The sequence below is a fragment of the Narcine bancroftii genome, chromosome 11, assembly GCF_036971445.1.
Source record: "Narcine bancroftii isolate sNarBan1 chromosome 11, sNarBan1.hap1, whole genome shotgun sequence".
NCBI lineage: Eukaryota > Metazoa > Chordata > Chondrichthyes > Torpediniformes > Narcinidae > Narcine > Narcine bancroftii.
The window spans coordinates 18,471,233-18,488,430 of NC_091479.1; the positions used below are offsets into that span (position 1 = coordinate 18,471,233).

General features: G+C 46.5%; 1 protein-coding gene across 8 annotated transcripts in view; it reads right to left on the bottom strand.

Annotated features, from left to right (window-relative positions):
* The window catches only part of LOC138745583 (AP-3 complex subunit beta-2), a 141,683-nt gene that overhangs the window by 26,456 nt on the left and 98,029 nt on the right, over positions 1-17,198 (bottom strand). For all 8 annotated transcript variants that reach the window (XM_069902785.1, XM_069902782.1, XM_069902784.1 and 5 more), the window contains 7 exons: positions 17,016-17,127; positions 14,036-14,180; positions 9,795-9,957; positions 7,683-7,746; positions 5,234-5,340; positions 3,262-3,493; positions 1,133-1,217 (listed from right to left, as the gene is read on the bottom strand). In XM_069902785.1, the coding sequence (XP_069758886.1) occupies positions 1,133-1,217; positions 3,262-3,493; positions 5,234-5,340; positions 7,683-7,746; positions 9,795-9,957; positions 14,036-14,180; positions 17,016-17,127 (908 nt within the window). The remainder of the gene's footprint in view (positions 1-1,132; positions 1,218-3,261; positions 3,494-5,233; positions 5,341-7,682; positions 7,747-9,794; positions 9,958-14,035; positions 14,181-17,015; positions 17,128-17,198) is intronic.

Here is a 17,198-nt window from a genome sequence, read left to right on the forward strand (position 1 = left end):
TTCGGTTACTATTCAACCTCAACCCATTTCAGCTTTATTTGGTGTGGTGAGAGAGAACAGTTGATTACCAGGGTTGTATAGCTTTTGCCACTTTAATGACTAGAAGATGTATTTTGTTAAGATGGAAGGACTCTGTCCCTCCCATTTATGCTCAATGGATGACCCAAACTGCTTGAACATTGAGATTAGATGTAATGTTTTAAAAACTGCTTAATAAAATGAGGCATACTTTTATGGAATATTTTAATGTTCAATGAATAATACAGAGATTGGTGGCTGCTCGGAGTATGGTGGAAGCAGAAACAATTAAGATGCTTCTAGATAAACATATGAAGGCGAGGGAGGAATATCTATCAGGTACAAACAGCAGAGTTCTATTTGATTTGGACATTGCGTTCAGCACAGACACATTGGTCAAAGGGCCTGTTCCTGTGCTGTACTGTTTGATGATCTATTCTCAGGCTTTTTGGAACGCTATGCCAAACGTATTGCCCTTTATCAACAACCCCCCCTCCAACCACCCCCCCCCCACACTCTGAGTGCCCCAGGACATCCTGAGGGACTGAAAGGCACTGTTAAGTTTCACCCGACAAGTATACAAAATACTCTACCATCTTCTAATCTTATGAATAATCTGTACCATCCATGAGAACCCCATGTATTACTAATGTACTCATACATCTAATACAAACACAGCCCAATGCAGACAACTGTACATTGCGTTCTTTATGAAGGCAGTTACTTGGGCCAATTAAAGAATTATTGGGCGAAGTCCCATTCAATGAGGTTTTTATACTTCCCTTCCAGTTATTTTGTTCCCTGTGCTTGAACAGGGAGCAGCCTTAGTTATTTTGTTCCCTTTGACTATTCCTGTGGTGCAAGCCCTGCCGGGATCCAGATCTTCCAGTTATTTTGTTCCCTGTGCTTGAACAGGGAGCAGCCTTAGTTATTTTGTTCCCTTTGACTATTCCTGCGGTGCAAGCCCTGCCGGGATCCAGATCTTCCAGTTATTTTGTTCCCTGTGCTTGAACAGTGGGCAGCCTTAGTTATTTTGTTCCCTTTGACTATCCCTGCAGTGCAAGCCCTGCCGGGATCCAGATGTGCAACGCAATGAACGTTGATGTGCACTCACCACAGCTGAAAGTTGGCTGCTTGCGTGGAATCGCAGAAGTCGATGCCCATTGTCTCCGAGGCAACGCCATCAGGCTGGAGGACATCTGTGGGTGTTAAAAAGACAAGAAAACTCTCTTCAGCAGAGATTATCAGGGAAGAAAGATCATTGTACTTATATAACCAATTTTCCCTTGTAACCGCTGCAACCGTGTCTGCCTGTCCCGCATCGGACTTGTCAGCCACAAACGAGCCTGCAGCTGACGTGGACATTACCCCTCCATAAATCTTCGTCCGCGAAGCCAAGCCAAAGAAAAGATAACCTCAGGACATTGTTGCCTTGTCACCCAAGAAGCCCTTTGGAAGAAGCAGCAGCAAGATTGCAGAATGCAATCCCAGACAGTTTGCAAGGATGCTGATTTGGAATATTCATTAGGTTGTCCAAGACAGCGCTATTGCTGGTTGGTGGAATGCATGGAATTTTTAACCTTCACCTGACAATCCAGGTCAGAGTTTCAAGACATTTGTGGTCGAGTGCAATACATAAAAGTATTTATGGAGAAACTCAGCAGGTCGCAGTAGTAAAGGGTAGCCAGTGTTTCGGGCCTGAGCTCTTTGTCAACAGGGGGAGGTGGAAGTCACAGATGGGATAGGAGGAGAAAAAAAACCCTGATAGGGGAGAGGGTGGCTCTCTGAATGGAGAAGGGAAGGGGTGGACAGCTGGAGGAAAGGAGACAGAGGGAGAGGGAAAAGGGTTTAACGGAAACTGGAGAAGTTGATGTTAATATGCTGTCTGGTTGCACAGGGCCCAGAGGGCCCTCCAATTTGCAGGTAGCCTGGTGCCATGGGTAATCCAGACCAGAACCTGGTCTAAATTCTGGGGGGGGGGGGGGGAAATGAAAAAAAAACTGCGGGCACTGTAAATCTGAAATAAAAAGCAAAATATTGGAAGAACTCAGCAGGCCAAGTTGAATTGGATCCGTGGGTGGAAGTGGTCAGTCAACATTTTGTGTTGGGACAAATATAGAGGGGGGAAATTCTGGGGGGGGGGGGGGCACAGAGATGATGGGATATCAGACAGAGTGGATAGGAAGAAATAGGGAGATAACTCGGGAAGGGGGAAGAAAAAAGAAAGGATGGGAACAGGGATACTTATAATGGAAAAATCTGTTACATTTAAGGCTGCCCAGGAAGAATATGGATGTGTTGCTATGTTTGACCTCACCTCGGATGAGGCAGAGGAGAGACGTGTCTCTGTAGGAATGGTTGGGGTGGGGGGGGGAGGGGTTGAAGTATGGGAAGCTTAGCGTGAGAGTGCTCAGTGAAGCAGTCACCCAACCTGTGTTTGGTCTCCGATGTACGGGAGGTCACGATGATTGCACCAAGGGTCGTGAATTCTGTTTCTTATGAGTTGGGTGGGAAACTGATTCATGTTTTATTGGTTGAAGTAACCTACTCAGTGAATTGATCGAAAACATGATTGACATGCTCAGCTTTCCCCGAGGCTGTGTCGCAAACACGAGAGACTGAGATCAATTAAATAAAACTGATTATTCTACTACAGGTGGTCAGTGGATACAAATTCACATTGTGGGTCTCCTGCATAATTTATTAACAACAGAGCTCGAAGCTTCGTTTCCAGTTCATATAACAGCACCTGATGAGATTCTGTTCACCATGACCAGTTAAAACTGTGAAATTAATCTATTGCTTGTCAAACCTGCGCATGAGGTGAATTGATGGGAGTTGACAGTAGCCACATTTGTACTGTGTCGACGTGAACTCAGTTCCTGCTACACTGACCCAGACCATACTACGCAGACTCAGTCACCACCACACGGACCCGGCCCCTGGCATGTGTGCCCTCTAGAAATACGAGGTGTGTCCTCTCATCAGTAGATCTCCTGCAGCTCTGCTCATTGTGAGTTGGGTTATTGAAGAGAGAAGGATTAAAATTAAAATTTTTAAAAATTAGACAAACAGCACGGTAACAGGCCCTTTCAGCCCATGAGCCCGTGCTTCCCAATTGCACCAAAATGAACTACAATCACTGGTAGGTTTTGAACAGTGGGAGAAAACTTGAGCGTGGCATTAACTCCTCTCCCTCTGAGTGTTTCTGGGATCTAGTGACTGCCAAGCAAAGTTACTTACCAATCTTCTTGAATCCGTGCATCCGAATTCCAGGTTGCTGCTTGAGCTCGTTGACATGGAGGTGTCGGATTTCCATTTCAGAGTTATTGGTGAAGTGCATCTGGATGGAGACCATGGCTTGGTCAGGGCTGAACGGCCTCCTGGTGAACTGGTACTGCACCGACAGCCCCTCGCCGGTGAGACGGTGCAGCAGTTCATATGTTTTCACGCTGCCCATCGAAGGACTCGACACCTACAGAAGGCAACAAGGAACAGCACCTGAGTCCCCTGCACCCAGCACTGCCAGCCCCCAGCATGCCCCGGGGTAGCAAGGCAGACCATGGATGAAACACGCATATGTTACCCACCCTCCAATCCTACCGTTCAGTTGGAATTGCAGAATCAGTATTATTGACATGAACATGTCGCAAATGTGTTGCAAACATTAACATAAACCACATTATAAAGTAAAATATAAAAATAGTGCAAGAAAAATTGTTCATTCAGAGATCTGGTGGCAGAGGGGAAGAAGCCGTCCTTGTGCCGCTGAGTGATCATTTTCAGGCTCCTGTACCTTTTTCCCCTGATGGTAGCAGAGTGAAGAGGTCACGGCCTGGGTGGTGGGGGGTCCTTGAGGATAGAGATTGCTTTCTTAGGACACCAACTCCTGTAGATGTCCTTAATGGAGTGAAGATCTGTGCCCGTGATGTTGCAGGCCGAGTTAACTCCATTCCTCCACTTCTCCGTCTTGTTCCACCTCCTGCCACACCCTTAGCTAGAGTCAAGGAGTCACACAGCGGGGAAAACACAGGAGGCCCCATGCCTTCTTAGGTTTGTGCTGGCCTGACAGCATGGATCTCACTGCTCCCTCACCACCTCTGAGAATGTGAGAGAAGCAGAGAGCATTCCATTGTACATGTTGACAGTTCAGTAAGGCTAAGGCTGATAGTGAGGAAGAACAACTCCATATTTGGCAAAGACTGTAAAAGATGATTAACCGTTGGTAAGGGACACAAAACTGTATAACAAATCCTAAGAAATGTACTTGTATGGTAAAGAGATCGTGAAAGTCTGTTCAAATAATCCAGAAAGCTGGAAGTCTGTATACATACATAATTGTGAGCTGTACGGCAGACTCCCTTGTGCTGAGACTAGCTGCTTGTGGCAGTACTTCTTGCTTTAACGGAGTTCTCACGCTTTTCAAAGCAGCCATAAAGTACAGTGAAATCTGTAACTGTATTTGTGTTCATTTGTCAAGTAAACTCAGGCCTTTCATAGCAGGTGTGTAGAAGGCGGAGTGCCAAACAGAAGAATCAACGAGTGCCTCCGTTCAAACCGGAAACCGTGGCTGAACTGGGCTGCCGCTGAATGCCAGGCGACCTTCCTCCATGGTAAGGGTGTCCATGGTTATGGGGAGAAGGTTGAGGGGAAAATTACAATCAGCCATGATTCAAATGGCAGAGCAGACTCGATGGGCTGAGTGGTCCTGTGGCCTTACTCTCATCACTTCCTATCCACCTGCGCACGAGGAGCAATTTACAGCGGCCAATTAACCCACACGTCTTTGGGATGTTGGAGGAAAGCAGAGCTACCGATAGAGAGAATGGGCAAACTCCACACAGATAGCACCGGAGAGTAGGTGGGAACTCTAGATTGGTGAACTGGAGTGGTGAGGCAGCACCTCTGTGCTTTTCATCTTACATTTCCTTATTATAGAAAGGGAAGCCATTCAGACCATTGACTTTGTGCTGGTTCAAACCAATTTCCCATTATTTTTACTCTAATCCATTTTCTTATGGTTAAATCACGATAAAGGAACAGAAGTAGGTCATTCAGCCGATTGAGCATAGTCGATCAGAAGAGGATTCCAACCACCCACCTACCACCGAAGACCCCAACACAAAATGTGAAGGAAGGCTTCACTCCATGGAATCACATTTGGCCTCCCACCACTCTTCTCTCTCCAGAACCCTGAGGCACCCCAAGTACTCACCTCGGATAGGGCGGAGTTGGACAAGTTTAGTCCCTGCAGATCCAGATTAAGACTCTTGGAGAATGTATTGGGTGACGGGGAGGTAGGAACAACCGAGGGTTCACTGACTGTCGGAGACAAAAGCCGGAGGGAGAAAGTTAACATTGAGGCACATCCAATGCACTGCAGCTAGAAATCCTCCTAACTGAACCCCTGTCCACCCCCACAACAGTGACTGAGCATTTGCGGTGACAGGTGTGGGGACTGACACAGGACATAATCCCTATATCCTGATCCTCCCCAGTCAATGCAGGCAATGGCAAAGGGCCCTTGACAAAGTAATTTTCGTGAGCATCTGACAAAAGAAAGATATTCCATCACTCCAAATGCGATTGGTGATTTAAAACCAGCTGGTGATCCCAAATGTTTTGGGAATATTGCTGAACAATAACCTTTCAGAAAATGATCATATTTAGTAAACTCCTTTCCTTAAAAAAATATTGATTAATATATTCATCTGTGGCAAGCTGATGTAAAACTAACCAATGCAGAAGAAAATGAATAAAACAAAATACAGTTAAATTCCTGTTATCTGGAATTCAAGCAACAAACAAAAAATATAGCAGAAAATAAATCTGTAAAAAAACGCTAACGTTTAACATTGGCGCCCCTAGTGGTCAGTTCAATCCACGCAACACGCAATCTCAAGCAACCAACAAATTCTCTTATCTGGCATCATCCAATCCCCATAAGTGTTGGAAGTCAGGGGTTTTACTGTAACAATTTGAATTAGTTAAACCTATTATTTGCAAGTGACAAGATTTTTAATTATTTTACATAAATGCGCTGGAGAAACTCAGAAGGTCACGTAGCATCCATAGGAAGGTCTGAGCCCTTCGCCAGCTCCTCGACTTCTGACCTAGGTAAGTCGTGTCCACTCGCACATGCGTCCAAAAAAAATTTTTTTACTCTTTATTGGGCACTACTGTACAAATTCATATTCTGTGTTAAAAGTACTGTATACAGTGGTTCCCACACCTGGTGGCAGCCCAAAGTCCCTGTTCCCGTTGGTAGCCCGGGGTCCCTGTTCCCCAACTGTAAATCAGGGACTATCTGTATAAGAAAAAAATTGGCAGGCGCCTGAATAAAAAGTGGGGGGGGGGGGGGGGGAGAAGAGGAGCACAAGGTAACAGGTAGATACATGTGGGAGGGCAGAAAAGAAGAAGGCTGAGAAGTGATATAGAGAGAGGGAGAGGACAGAGAGTAGCTCTATGATAGAAGAGGGTGGGAGACAGAGGGCTAGAGAAAGAGGGGGGGGGGAGGGGGAGAAATTACAAATGATTTTACTTCATGGTATCCATGACTAATTTAAGTTTAGATGACTCCAAGTAAAATAAAGCAAAATTAAAAGAAAATAGTAGACTAAACTATTATGTTATGAAAACCAAAATGTAAACATCTCCAGAATAGGTCTGTGAAGTGGCATCAGGGAGCTGGGTTGTAACTGTCCAAAGATATTCAATGGTTCAATTACTATGTTTCAGCACCAAGGACAGCTACATCAGCGAACCGACATGTCCACACAAGAGATAATGGCATCCCGGAGGCATCTGTGCACAAAAAAGGCGGTTGCCCTCAGGAAAACGGAGAGGGGTACATCCATCTCTTGGAGAATTGTGCCACAGGAAATGGGATTGACATCCAGGGAAACAGCATGGTGACCCTGGGAAAACTAAGGAGAGAGTGGGAAATGATCCCAAGGAAGCACCAAATGCATCCCAGGGTGTGGGAGGACTGTATTCCTGTGTCCCAAGGAATCAGGGAAAGCTGTGCCCAGGGAATACTTCCAAAGATCAAAGGTCTGCTGAGTGGATGTCTGTTTGATAGGCTGGGTTAATACTGCAACATCCCAGAAAATTCCAGAAATTATTAGATTCACACCAAGGCCGCAAGGCCAGGACCACTGCATTAGTTCAGAAAACCAAATGAACGAAATTATTTAGAATTCTCTCCCCTGGCCTGCCCTTCCACCTCATGCTGACAGAACTCAGAACGCTGCAATGTTGCAACCACACAAATTAAATCTTAATGTCCACTCAAGGCACTTAACGTCCACTTCAAGCTCAAGGCAAATCCTTTCAGCTAGACACCAGTGGGGAGAATTCACGGCCGCTCTCCCTCCACCTGTTCAATGTGGTTCACCAATGTCAGGGACTCAGAGGAACCCAGGTCATGGGGTCACCTGAGGAGATACAGTAAAATTCCTGGTATCCGGCACCTGTGGTGATTGGTGGATGCCGGATAAATTCTTCAGATTGCGTGGTTTCGTGGATTGGCGAACTAATGGTAAGGTGTGCAAATTTTAAACTTCCATTTTTTTTAAAAAAACCTATTTATTTTCTGCATTTTTTTTTGCTGGTTGCTTGAATTCCAAAACTATTCTTCAGGTCCTTGAATGCAAAAGACTTACAATCGTCGAGGTCAAGGAGGGAGATTTCCTTCTCTTTGAGTGCTCCAGACTTGGGAGGAGTAAGCTGAAAGGGGAAAAAAAAAACAAAACAGGTTGGTCAAGCACAGCAGGAGCATTCTCTTTTATTTTGGTTCTGTTCGTCTGTCATATAATTCGGCCCCCCCCCAACATCTCCCCCTTCCCCCTCACATTATTCCCATACATCTCCTCCTTCTGTCACCCTCATTCAATCTCCTCCTCCCCCTCATGCCACGCTCCCTCACACATACCTCTCCCCCTCCATGTCAGCCTCCTCAAACCTCTTCCTCCCCCTCACATCTCCACCTGCCCCCCCCCGCCCCCCCACCCACCCCACCGATATGGAGGGTAGAATCTGGGGAAGTTGATGGGAATGTCAGAGGAAGAGGATTCTAGAACCTGAGGGAATAGGTTTAAGGAGAGAGCGGAAAAGTGTAAATGGGAAATGAGAGGCAAATTTTGAGAGAGAGAAAGACAGAGAGAGAGAGAGAGAGAGAGAGAGAGAGAGAGAGAGAGAGAGAGAGAGAGAGAGAGAGAGAGAGAGAGAGAGAGAGAGAGGAAGAGAAAAAAAAGGGAAAAAGAAATAGAAGCCCAATTATGTCTAACCAATGTCCCAGACCCAAACATTTTGGAGGGAGCGTGGGAGAAAACTGGAGCACCCAGGGATAACCCTTGCAGGTCATGGGGAGAAGTGCAGTCCTAACCAGGGTTTGAAACCAGGTCACTGGCACTGTAGATAGAAGTAAAACATTAAAGTCTGCAGAAAGGTACATGGATGGAAAAGGTTTATGAGTCCAAATGCAGAGACGTGGGACCAGCTAAGATATGTACCAGTAATGGCTGGCATGAAGAAATACATTTGGCTGGGACAGATGAGTTGGGTCAAAGAACCGGTTTCCAAGCTTCAATAACAAATGTAGGATTTGTGTAAATGCACACTTAATGGATGGTACGGGCTTTGTGGGCCAAAGGGCCTGTTTCTGTGCTAATGACTTCACTTGCACATCCGCTGGACGTTTAATGAATATACTGGCCCACAAATGAGGCCAGGGATTGCAATGGAAAGACATCACATCAAATCTGATTTAAATCGTAATGGGTGGGAACTTAAAGCAAAAAGGCGAAGCAAGTGGCTCCCAGGATCAATGATGCTCCACTCCCCATGCCAGATTCCAGAACCCTTCTACCTGCTGCGTTGTGGAATTCCAGGAGGCTAATGCTCTCAGCTATTCAGAGAGCTCTAGAGTTACAGACCCAGCATCCAACTTGTCCTCACTGACCGGATAGGCAAGCTAAGCTAGTCTCATTTGTCTGCGTTTGGCCCTTATCCCGTGCACCTCTCCTATCCATGCACCTGTCCTGTTCAAGCGTTATAATTAAGCCTGCCTCAACCTTCTTTGCCCGCTACCCTCCCCCACCTCCGTGACCTCTCTAGGTCCTGGGTGGACTCAGAATCAGCAAAGAATATACCCAAGTTCATTTGGGTGGTAGAATATTCCTTACTTCCTTGGGTGCAGGCATCACCACAGGAGACCCCAGAGGAAGGGAGTGTGTACAGTGTGCAAACAGAGCACTTAAAACAAAGATTTTTGAGTAATTCCAATCATCATCTGTGTACATGGCACCAGGTGGTGGAACTGCCACTTATGTTTCCCCTTCCCAGACCAAACTGAAAGGGAAGTAGAGGCAGAGATTCACCCCATCCAGGGTGCATTAAGATGAACCAAGGCAAGGGATCAAGTGCTGGCAAATAGGATTCAAGAAGACGGCCAATTAATGGACAGCACGAAAACAGTTGGGTTCGTGCTGTAGGTTTCCATGTGTTCTCTACAGTCACAGGATTCCTGGCAATGTTATGGGGATTGAATGAGATGCTGACATTAACCTGTCCTCAAGGGGTGACTGGTCCTTACCACTAAAGTGTGCTAAATAATCCAGCAGTATTCCTGGTGCTCAAATTATCAGATTTACTGGAATCAAGTGAGTGGTTGGCCTTGATGGAGTTCGAACTTGCAACCTCCCCACTGTTCATCGCGAGCTGCAACCAACCAGCGCTCCCTCCAAGAACCTGAGCAAAAACCCTTGGCTCCTCACCTTGGTCTTGCGCTTTTTTCCATGGTCCGATTCAGAGTTATCCTCTGACTTCGACTCAGAGGAGCTGTCTTCGGATGAGCTCTCAGAGGATGAGGGGGGTGATGAGGAACTTGACGCCTCAGCTTTATGTTTCTTCCCCTTCTCTTCTCCCTCACTCTGCCCACTGCCAAACACAACAGGGAGGTTACCATTCAGCCCCTGGTTACTGAGAGAGCCCAAGGCAAAGGATTGATGCTATCTCTCCTTGGTGAAGGCGCATGTCATCTGCACATCAATTACTGAGTGACCTGGTTTACATTATACAGGTGCTCTTCAACTTACGACGGGGTTACGTTCTGGCAAATGCATCGTAAGTTGAAAGAGAACACCGCACCTACCATTTTTTATAATTAAATTTTGTTTGAATACCCTTATTCCACACTGAAAACCCCATCAACTTGCACAGTTGAAAGCCCTGGGCATGGTTAAGTGAGCATCACGAGAGCGTATGCTGCAGGATACTCTTGTGTAACGCTAGCAGCACGAGAGAGTAGCGTATCGCATAGCACAAGTGCGGGAAAAGATTAGAATTCTAAAAGTACAGGTTCGAATCATCGGAACTTTGAAAAATTATAAGTTGGACCATCATAAGTAGAGGATCACCTGTAAAGGATACTACGGTGCCGGAAAGGACACAAAATAGGTTTATGAAGTTATTGCTAGGATTAGGGAAGTTGTCAGGAGAGATTGAAAAAGCTTGGCCTGTTTTCCTTTGAGCATAGGAGGTTAAGAGGGGATCTTATTGAGGACTATAAAATTATGAGGGGCGTTGATGGAGAGAATAGTGACAGACTGGAGTGGAGGAATCTAAGTTGAGAGGGGATAACTAAGGTGCAGAGGGTGGGATTTAGAAGGGATGTGAGGGGACTGTCTGTCACTCTTTCCCTTCTCACAATTTCTCCGTTTCCGCCAAATTGGTTTCCAAGATGAGGTCTTTCAAGTCCAGATCATCTGAAATGTCCACCCATAAACATGGCTTCCCCTCCACCACTCAGCCCTCACCTGCATCTCCATTTTCCACTTATCTGTCCTGGCCCCCTCTGCTTCCAGAGATAACAAACACAGGATTCCCCATATCCTTAACAATCACTCCACCAGCCTCTGTATCCAACACATTATCTATCCTCCATAATTTCTGCAACCTACAATATGATCCCACGACTAGACACATCTTCCCTTCTCCTCTCCCCTTCTATAGGGCATGCTTCCTCCGTGACTCCTTCGTCCACTCATCCCTCTCCACCAATCCCTCCTGGCACCTTCCCCTGTGGCTGCAGGAAGTTGCCACACTTCCTCCCTCACCACTGTTCCAAGCCCCAAATAGTCCTTTCGAGTGAAGCAACACTTCACTGGTGTATCCATGGGAGTTCTCTACTGCATCTGGTGCTCACTTTGTGGCCTTCTCTATATCGGAGACTAGGAGATCACTTCACTGAGCACCTTCGCTCTGTCCGCGTCAGTGACAGGGATCACCCAGTGGCCAACAACTGCCCCATGGCCTCATACTATCCCACCAAGACCAGCTGTAAATTGGAGGAATAACACGATTTTTTGTCTTGGCATTAACTTTGATTTATCTGGTTTCTGCTAACCTACTCTCCATTCTCCTTTCCTTCTCTTTCCCCTTGTCTTCTTTCCCTTAGCTCTCAACTCCCTTCCCTCTCCATTCATCCCTCACCCCCTCTGCTTGCTGGTGTACCCTCCCTCCCTTATCCACCTATTAACTCCGGCCTTTGAGACTGTGCTCCTCCCTTTGCCTCTCCCCTCCCACCCTTTGGGGACCTTCCCCAATTTTTTCAGATCTTGAAGAAGGGCCCAAGTCCGAAACGTTGGTTCTGCATCTGTATCTCTGCTATATAAAGTACACTGTTTGACCAGCTGAGTTTCTCCAGCGTTGTGTTTTTAGGTCACTCAGAGGATGATTGGGCGTGTGGAATGAGTGCCAAAGTGGTGGAGGCAGGTTTGCCACCTTCATTTAAGAGACACTTGGACAACTTCATAGATGGGAGGGCATTGGAGGGTTCTGGGCCTAATACAGGCAGGTGGGACCAAAGTAGGACGACACGATGTTGAGCGAACACAAGCTGGGCCCGTTCCTGTCCTGTAAGATTCTATAAATTGTGTGCAAAAACTCACAGACTGGGGCAAACATCAACTGGCACAGGAAGATCGTTAGCTCAGAGAATGATAAGTCTTGGACTGCTCTTAATTTTGTAATTAGGTCCTCTTTGTGAGAGATTCTCCCACCAGTCGAAATATCTTGACATCTACCCTTGAGAAGTTCATGTTTCAATAAGAACCCCCCCTCGTTCTCAACCAGAACAAATGGAGATCTGTTTTTTTCAGCTGAATGATAGGATGCCCCTCTTGTTCAGGAATTAGCCCAATAAATCTCTTTGGACTGCCTCCAATGTCAGTTCATTCTTCCTTGAATAAAGGAATTAGAACCATGCCCCTACCAGCGTCCTGCACAATTCTAACAAAATGCCTTATGTTCTAAACTCCAGCCTCTCCAATTACCATTTCCTCCTCATGAAGGTACAGAACACTGTGGTGTTGTGCTCTGGGTACATGGGAGGAGTTGGAGGGTGGGGGTGGTCGGTGCAGGGAAAGATATCCAGTGGAATTCATAAAATAGTTCTGTGGGGATTGACTCATGGAAAGATCGAGGAAGTGAATTCGGAATTAACCCAACACAAACAAGAAGGGCTGGATAGCAGGCCACCACCACCTGAGGGTTCCCCTCCATGGTGTACCGACCTGATATGGAATTAAGTTGCCACTCCAGCCGAGTTCGGCATAGTTAATGTAGTGGTTTATGCGACACTGTTACAGCGCCAGCAACTAGGCTTTGAATCTGGCGCTGCCTGCAAGGAGTTTATATGTTCTCCTCACGTCTGCGTGGGTTTCCTCTGGGTGCTCTTGTTTATCCCAATCTTCAAAACAAACAGGGGGTGCAATTTGGTGTCATTGAGCAGCAGGGGTTCATGGGTCGGAAGGGCCTGTAACCACACAGGATGTCTAAAAAAGCAACTTCACTGGGACTAAACCCTGGAGCCCTCTTTTTGAACTATCTAGTACCTTCATGAGATAGAATGCAGCAGTTCACCAGGCTGATTCCAGAGATGGCAGGACTGATGTGTGAAAGATTGCATAGACTCGGGTTAGGGTCATTGGAATTTTGAAGAACAAAAGGGAAATTCATGGAAAAAAAATAAAATTTTGACAGGACCAGATAAGTTAGATGCGAGAGAATGTTCCTGATGTTGGGGAAATGCAGAACAAGGGGTCACAGTCTAAGGATATTGGGAAGCCATTTAGGACTGAGATGAGAGGAAAATCGTCCTCACTCAGAACTTCGAACATTACAGCACAGTAAAGGACCTTCAGTCCAGAATGTTGTGCTGACCGATAGCAACCTACTTAATAAAATAAACCTTCCCTACCTCACACCTCCCCCTCTATATAGTTTTTTTGCATCCACGTGTCTTTTAAATGTCTCTATTGTACCAGCCTCCACCACTGTCCCTGGCAATGCATTCCAAACACCCACTACTCTATGCAAAATCAAAAATTAGGTCGGATGTCTCTCCCCTACATTTTCCTCCCCTCACCTTGTACAGATTGTGAACTTGTGGAACTCCTTGTCACAGAATGCTGTTGAGGCCGGTATTCAAGGGGTACAGAGAGAAAGCAGGAATAGGGTATTTGAAGTTGTATGAATGATGGAGTAGGCTTGAAAGACTAAATGTACCTCCTCTTGTACCTATTGTCCACAAAGATCACTGTCCATCACTGTCTTAAGCGATACTTAGGGATGGGCAATAAATGCAGGCCTGGCCAATGACACTCAGATCCCGAAAAATAAAATAAAAGAAAGAGGTTTATTCCATTGGAATTCTATTCGTGAAGCCAATGGGAAGTAACCGGAGGAAGGAAGATCCAGAAGGAATGGAACCTAGATATAGCTTTGAAACTGCAGCTGAAACAACCTCTCAGTGTTAGTTCTTCTTGGCCTTCAAGACCAGATTTTCACCAGAGCCTTTTCAATTAATTACATTTCGAGGACCGGCTATAAAGCCTGAGAGAGTCAGAAAAGGTGGCCAGAAATGTGTCTCTCTCTTTTAAACAAGACCTTCTTCCATTGGTTACAAGGTCCACCCCAGTGTTCTAGATTCCACAATATGCAGAGTTCCGCTTACCTCTCCTCGCTTTCCTCCTTATGGTTGCCCTTGTCCTTCTGTGCTCTCTTCTTCTTCGGCTTGCCCTCCTCATTGCTCTCTTCATCACCTCCTGAGGCGCTCTCGCTTTCACTCATGCTTCCCGACTCACTGGGACCGAGGGAATCTGTGAATGAACAGAGAAGCTGGCCAGTCGCACCGAACAGTTTGCCTCAGTGACACCTCCAATCAACCTGGTCCTTTCCTCTGAAGACAACCCCCCAGAGGTGGGAAACAGAGAGGGGGAAGGGGCTGGGAGAGAAGGATCCACACATCCTACACTTCCCAACATTCATTCTGATTTGTCTTTCAAACTTGCATGATTAATGGTAGGCTACTTAACAGTGTGAAAGAAGAGGGACCCTGGGATCCAAATCCATACATCTCTCAAGGTTGTTGACAGCTATGGGATGCTGAGTTCCATTAGTTTGGGGATTGAGTTCAGGAGTCGTGAGGTGATATTGCAGCTTGACAAATCTCTGGTGAGACCATGGTTGTCTGGTGTTCAGTTCTGGTTACATCATTACAGGAAGGATGTGGAGGCTATGAAGATTTACCAGGATGTTGCCTGGATTGGAAAATATATTTCTTATGAGACAAGGCTAGCAGAGCTGGGACTTTTCCCTTTGGATCTAAAAAAAGGTAAGAGGCGACTTAATAGAGGTCGAGAAGATTATGAGAGTTAGTTTTTTTTACCCCAGGGCGGGAGTATAAACACCAGAGGACAGTTGTGCAAAGTGAAGGGAGGAATGTTTAGGTGAGAGCAAGTTTTCAAAAAAAAAATATGCACAAAGTTGCCTGGTGTGATGATGGAGGCTGGAACAATAAGGGCATTTAAAAGACTCTTTGACAGGCACATGGATGAAAGAAAGATAGAGAGTTATGAGGTAGGGAGGGTTTAGTTTTTTTGGGGTGTGTATAGGTCGACACAGCATCAAGGGCCAAAGGGCCTGTATGGTGCTGTAATGTTCTATTTTTCATGATGGAGGACAAGAGGCAACCCCAAAATTGTGGAGGAGTTAAACAGGAGAGTCTGCAGATGCTTAAGTCGAGTGCACAACTGCTGGAGAAACCCAGCAAGTCAGGCAGCATTTATAGGAAATGAAGGATAACTAACTTTTCGGGCCTGGGTGTGGTGGAATTTTGGCCGCCCATTCAAACCGGCCCATTTGGACAAACTGGAAGGTAGTACAGTAGATGTTGACTGGTGGTCGATGGCCATTTTGGCCTCAAGAGGGTTGAAGTGACTGTTTCCACACTGAATCTCAGGGACTGGAGCTCACACAAATTTGTGACACCTGCACAATTTCCTAAGTTAAGAGAAATGGATCAGAAATAAGTTCATGTGCAGATCTCCAGCGATCCATCTCTGAATGGAAAATCCCGCTGAGATTATGGACTTAGACAGATGTATTCCCAGTGTATGGAACCTCAGACCAGGAATACAACTTGAGGTGCCTTTGTGGTGAGGAACCGTCCTTCGTTTGGGACAAATGGACACGGGGAGGATGTGGACCAAGTGGGTTGAGCTGCTGCCTTGCAGCTCTGGAGACCCAGGTTCAACCCTGATCTCTAGTGGTGTCTGTGTGGAGTTTGGATGTGTTCCACGACCAAGTGGTCCTCTGCAGGCTACTTTGGTTTCCTCCAATGTCACGATGACATGCGGGTGGGTTAAATGCCCGCTGTGAATGATCCCTTAAGTAGTAGTGCGGGAGGGAGAATCAGGATGGATATGGTAGCATATAGGGGTCAATACATGAGAGGGAAAGATATGCGGGAGTGGAACTGTTTTGTCAACTGGCCCTTGCCAGTGGGTTAAATGGCTTATTTCTACATCTTGAGGATAAGGAATTGGAGACCAGATTTGTGCATGCTGCCCACCCACTGCCAGGGTGAGAAGGAACATCTACCCCTTTGAGGATCGTCGTAAGGGAATCGCTGAGGCACCAGGGCAGAAACAGATGCCCCCACAACAGTTCCACTAAAAAAAAGAAATGAATCATGAAAGAAGTTCTATGGCTCTCTTGCCTGTCACTGAAGACTGAAAGAGCCAGTGTCAAACACAAGTTTGACTTTGATAGCATTAAAACAGGCCCTTCGGCCCAACTTGTCCACACTGCCTGACTAACCCCGGTAGGGGATAAAAAACAAGATGTTGGAGGAATTCAGCAGGTCAGGCATCAGGTGTTGCTTCAGACTTTGACCCTACATTTGGACTCGACCCAAAAACTCCACTATACAACATCTCCACAGGTGCTACCTGATCCGCCAAGTTCCTCCACTCATCTGTTCTTTTTTGCTGAAGATTCTTGTGCAACCAATCCAAATCAGATTCAAATCCCACCAATGTTAACGGGGGAAGTGAATGGAAATAAAGTCTGGAATTTGGAACAGGAACACTGACTAATGATGAGAATCTAACTGGTCTGCTCAGTCTTTCAAGGAAAGGTTGCCTCACCCAGTGGTAGATCTAGTCTGTGGTTTATTAGCTTCTCCATGAATTTGGCCAGCTAGCCATTCAGATTCCAAGGGGGCAATCAGGTTGGTCACTCCATTGGCGCCCCCTCCTGTGGAGGAGTGAACTGAGCGCTCTGCACAGTAGCCACAGTTCCTGCTGGTCCTCTTTGGAACCACTCCTTGTTAAGGATATTGTTCGAGGAAGAGGGCTGCCATGCGAATTCTCAATTTTTACCCACACTAAAAGTCTGCCCACCCCCCCATTCCTTCCTCCCTCACCATTCACTCTGGGAAAGAGAGGACAACACCCGGTACATCAAAGAGTGCTCCCAAATGGGTCAGCTCAAACATTAAGATGGTGACTGATGGTTCTTGCAGACGGGTATTTATGACGTTTAAACCCAGTGACCAGGAAGGAACAACTCCATGATAGTGCAGTCCCCATGACAAAGGGAGGTTGTGGGGAAGAGGTTTCGCCATAATGCTGCATCTGTTCATCACTCACCACTGTCTGCTGACTCGGTGGGTTCGGTCTCTTCCTCCGATTCAGAGTAAAATGGCTTCTCCACTTTCTCCTTCCTTTTTTCTCTGCCGCTGGGCTTGGTCCACTCGGGAACCTGGGAGGGAGAAGAGAAAGAGCCGGTCCACTGCAGGCCCGGGAGACAGGAAGCGCAATCCCAGATCGCTA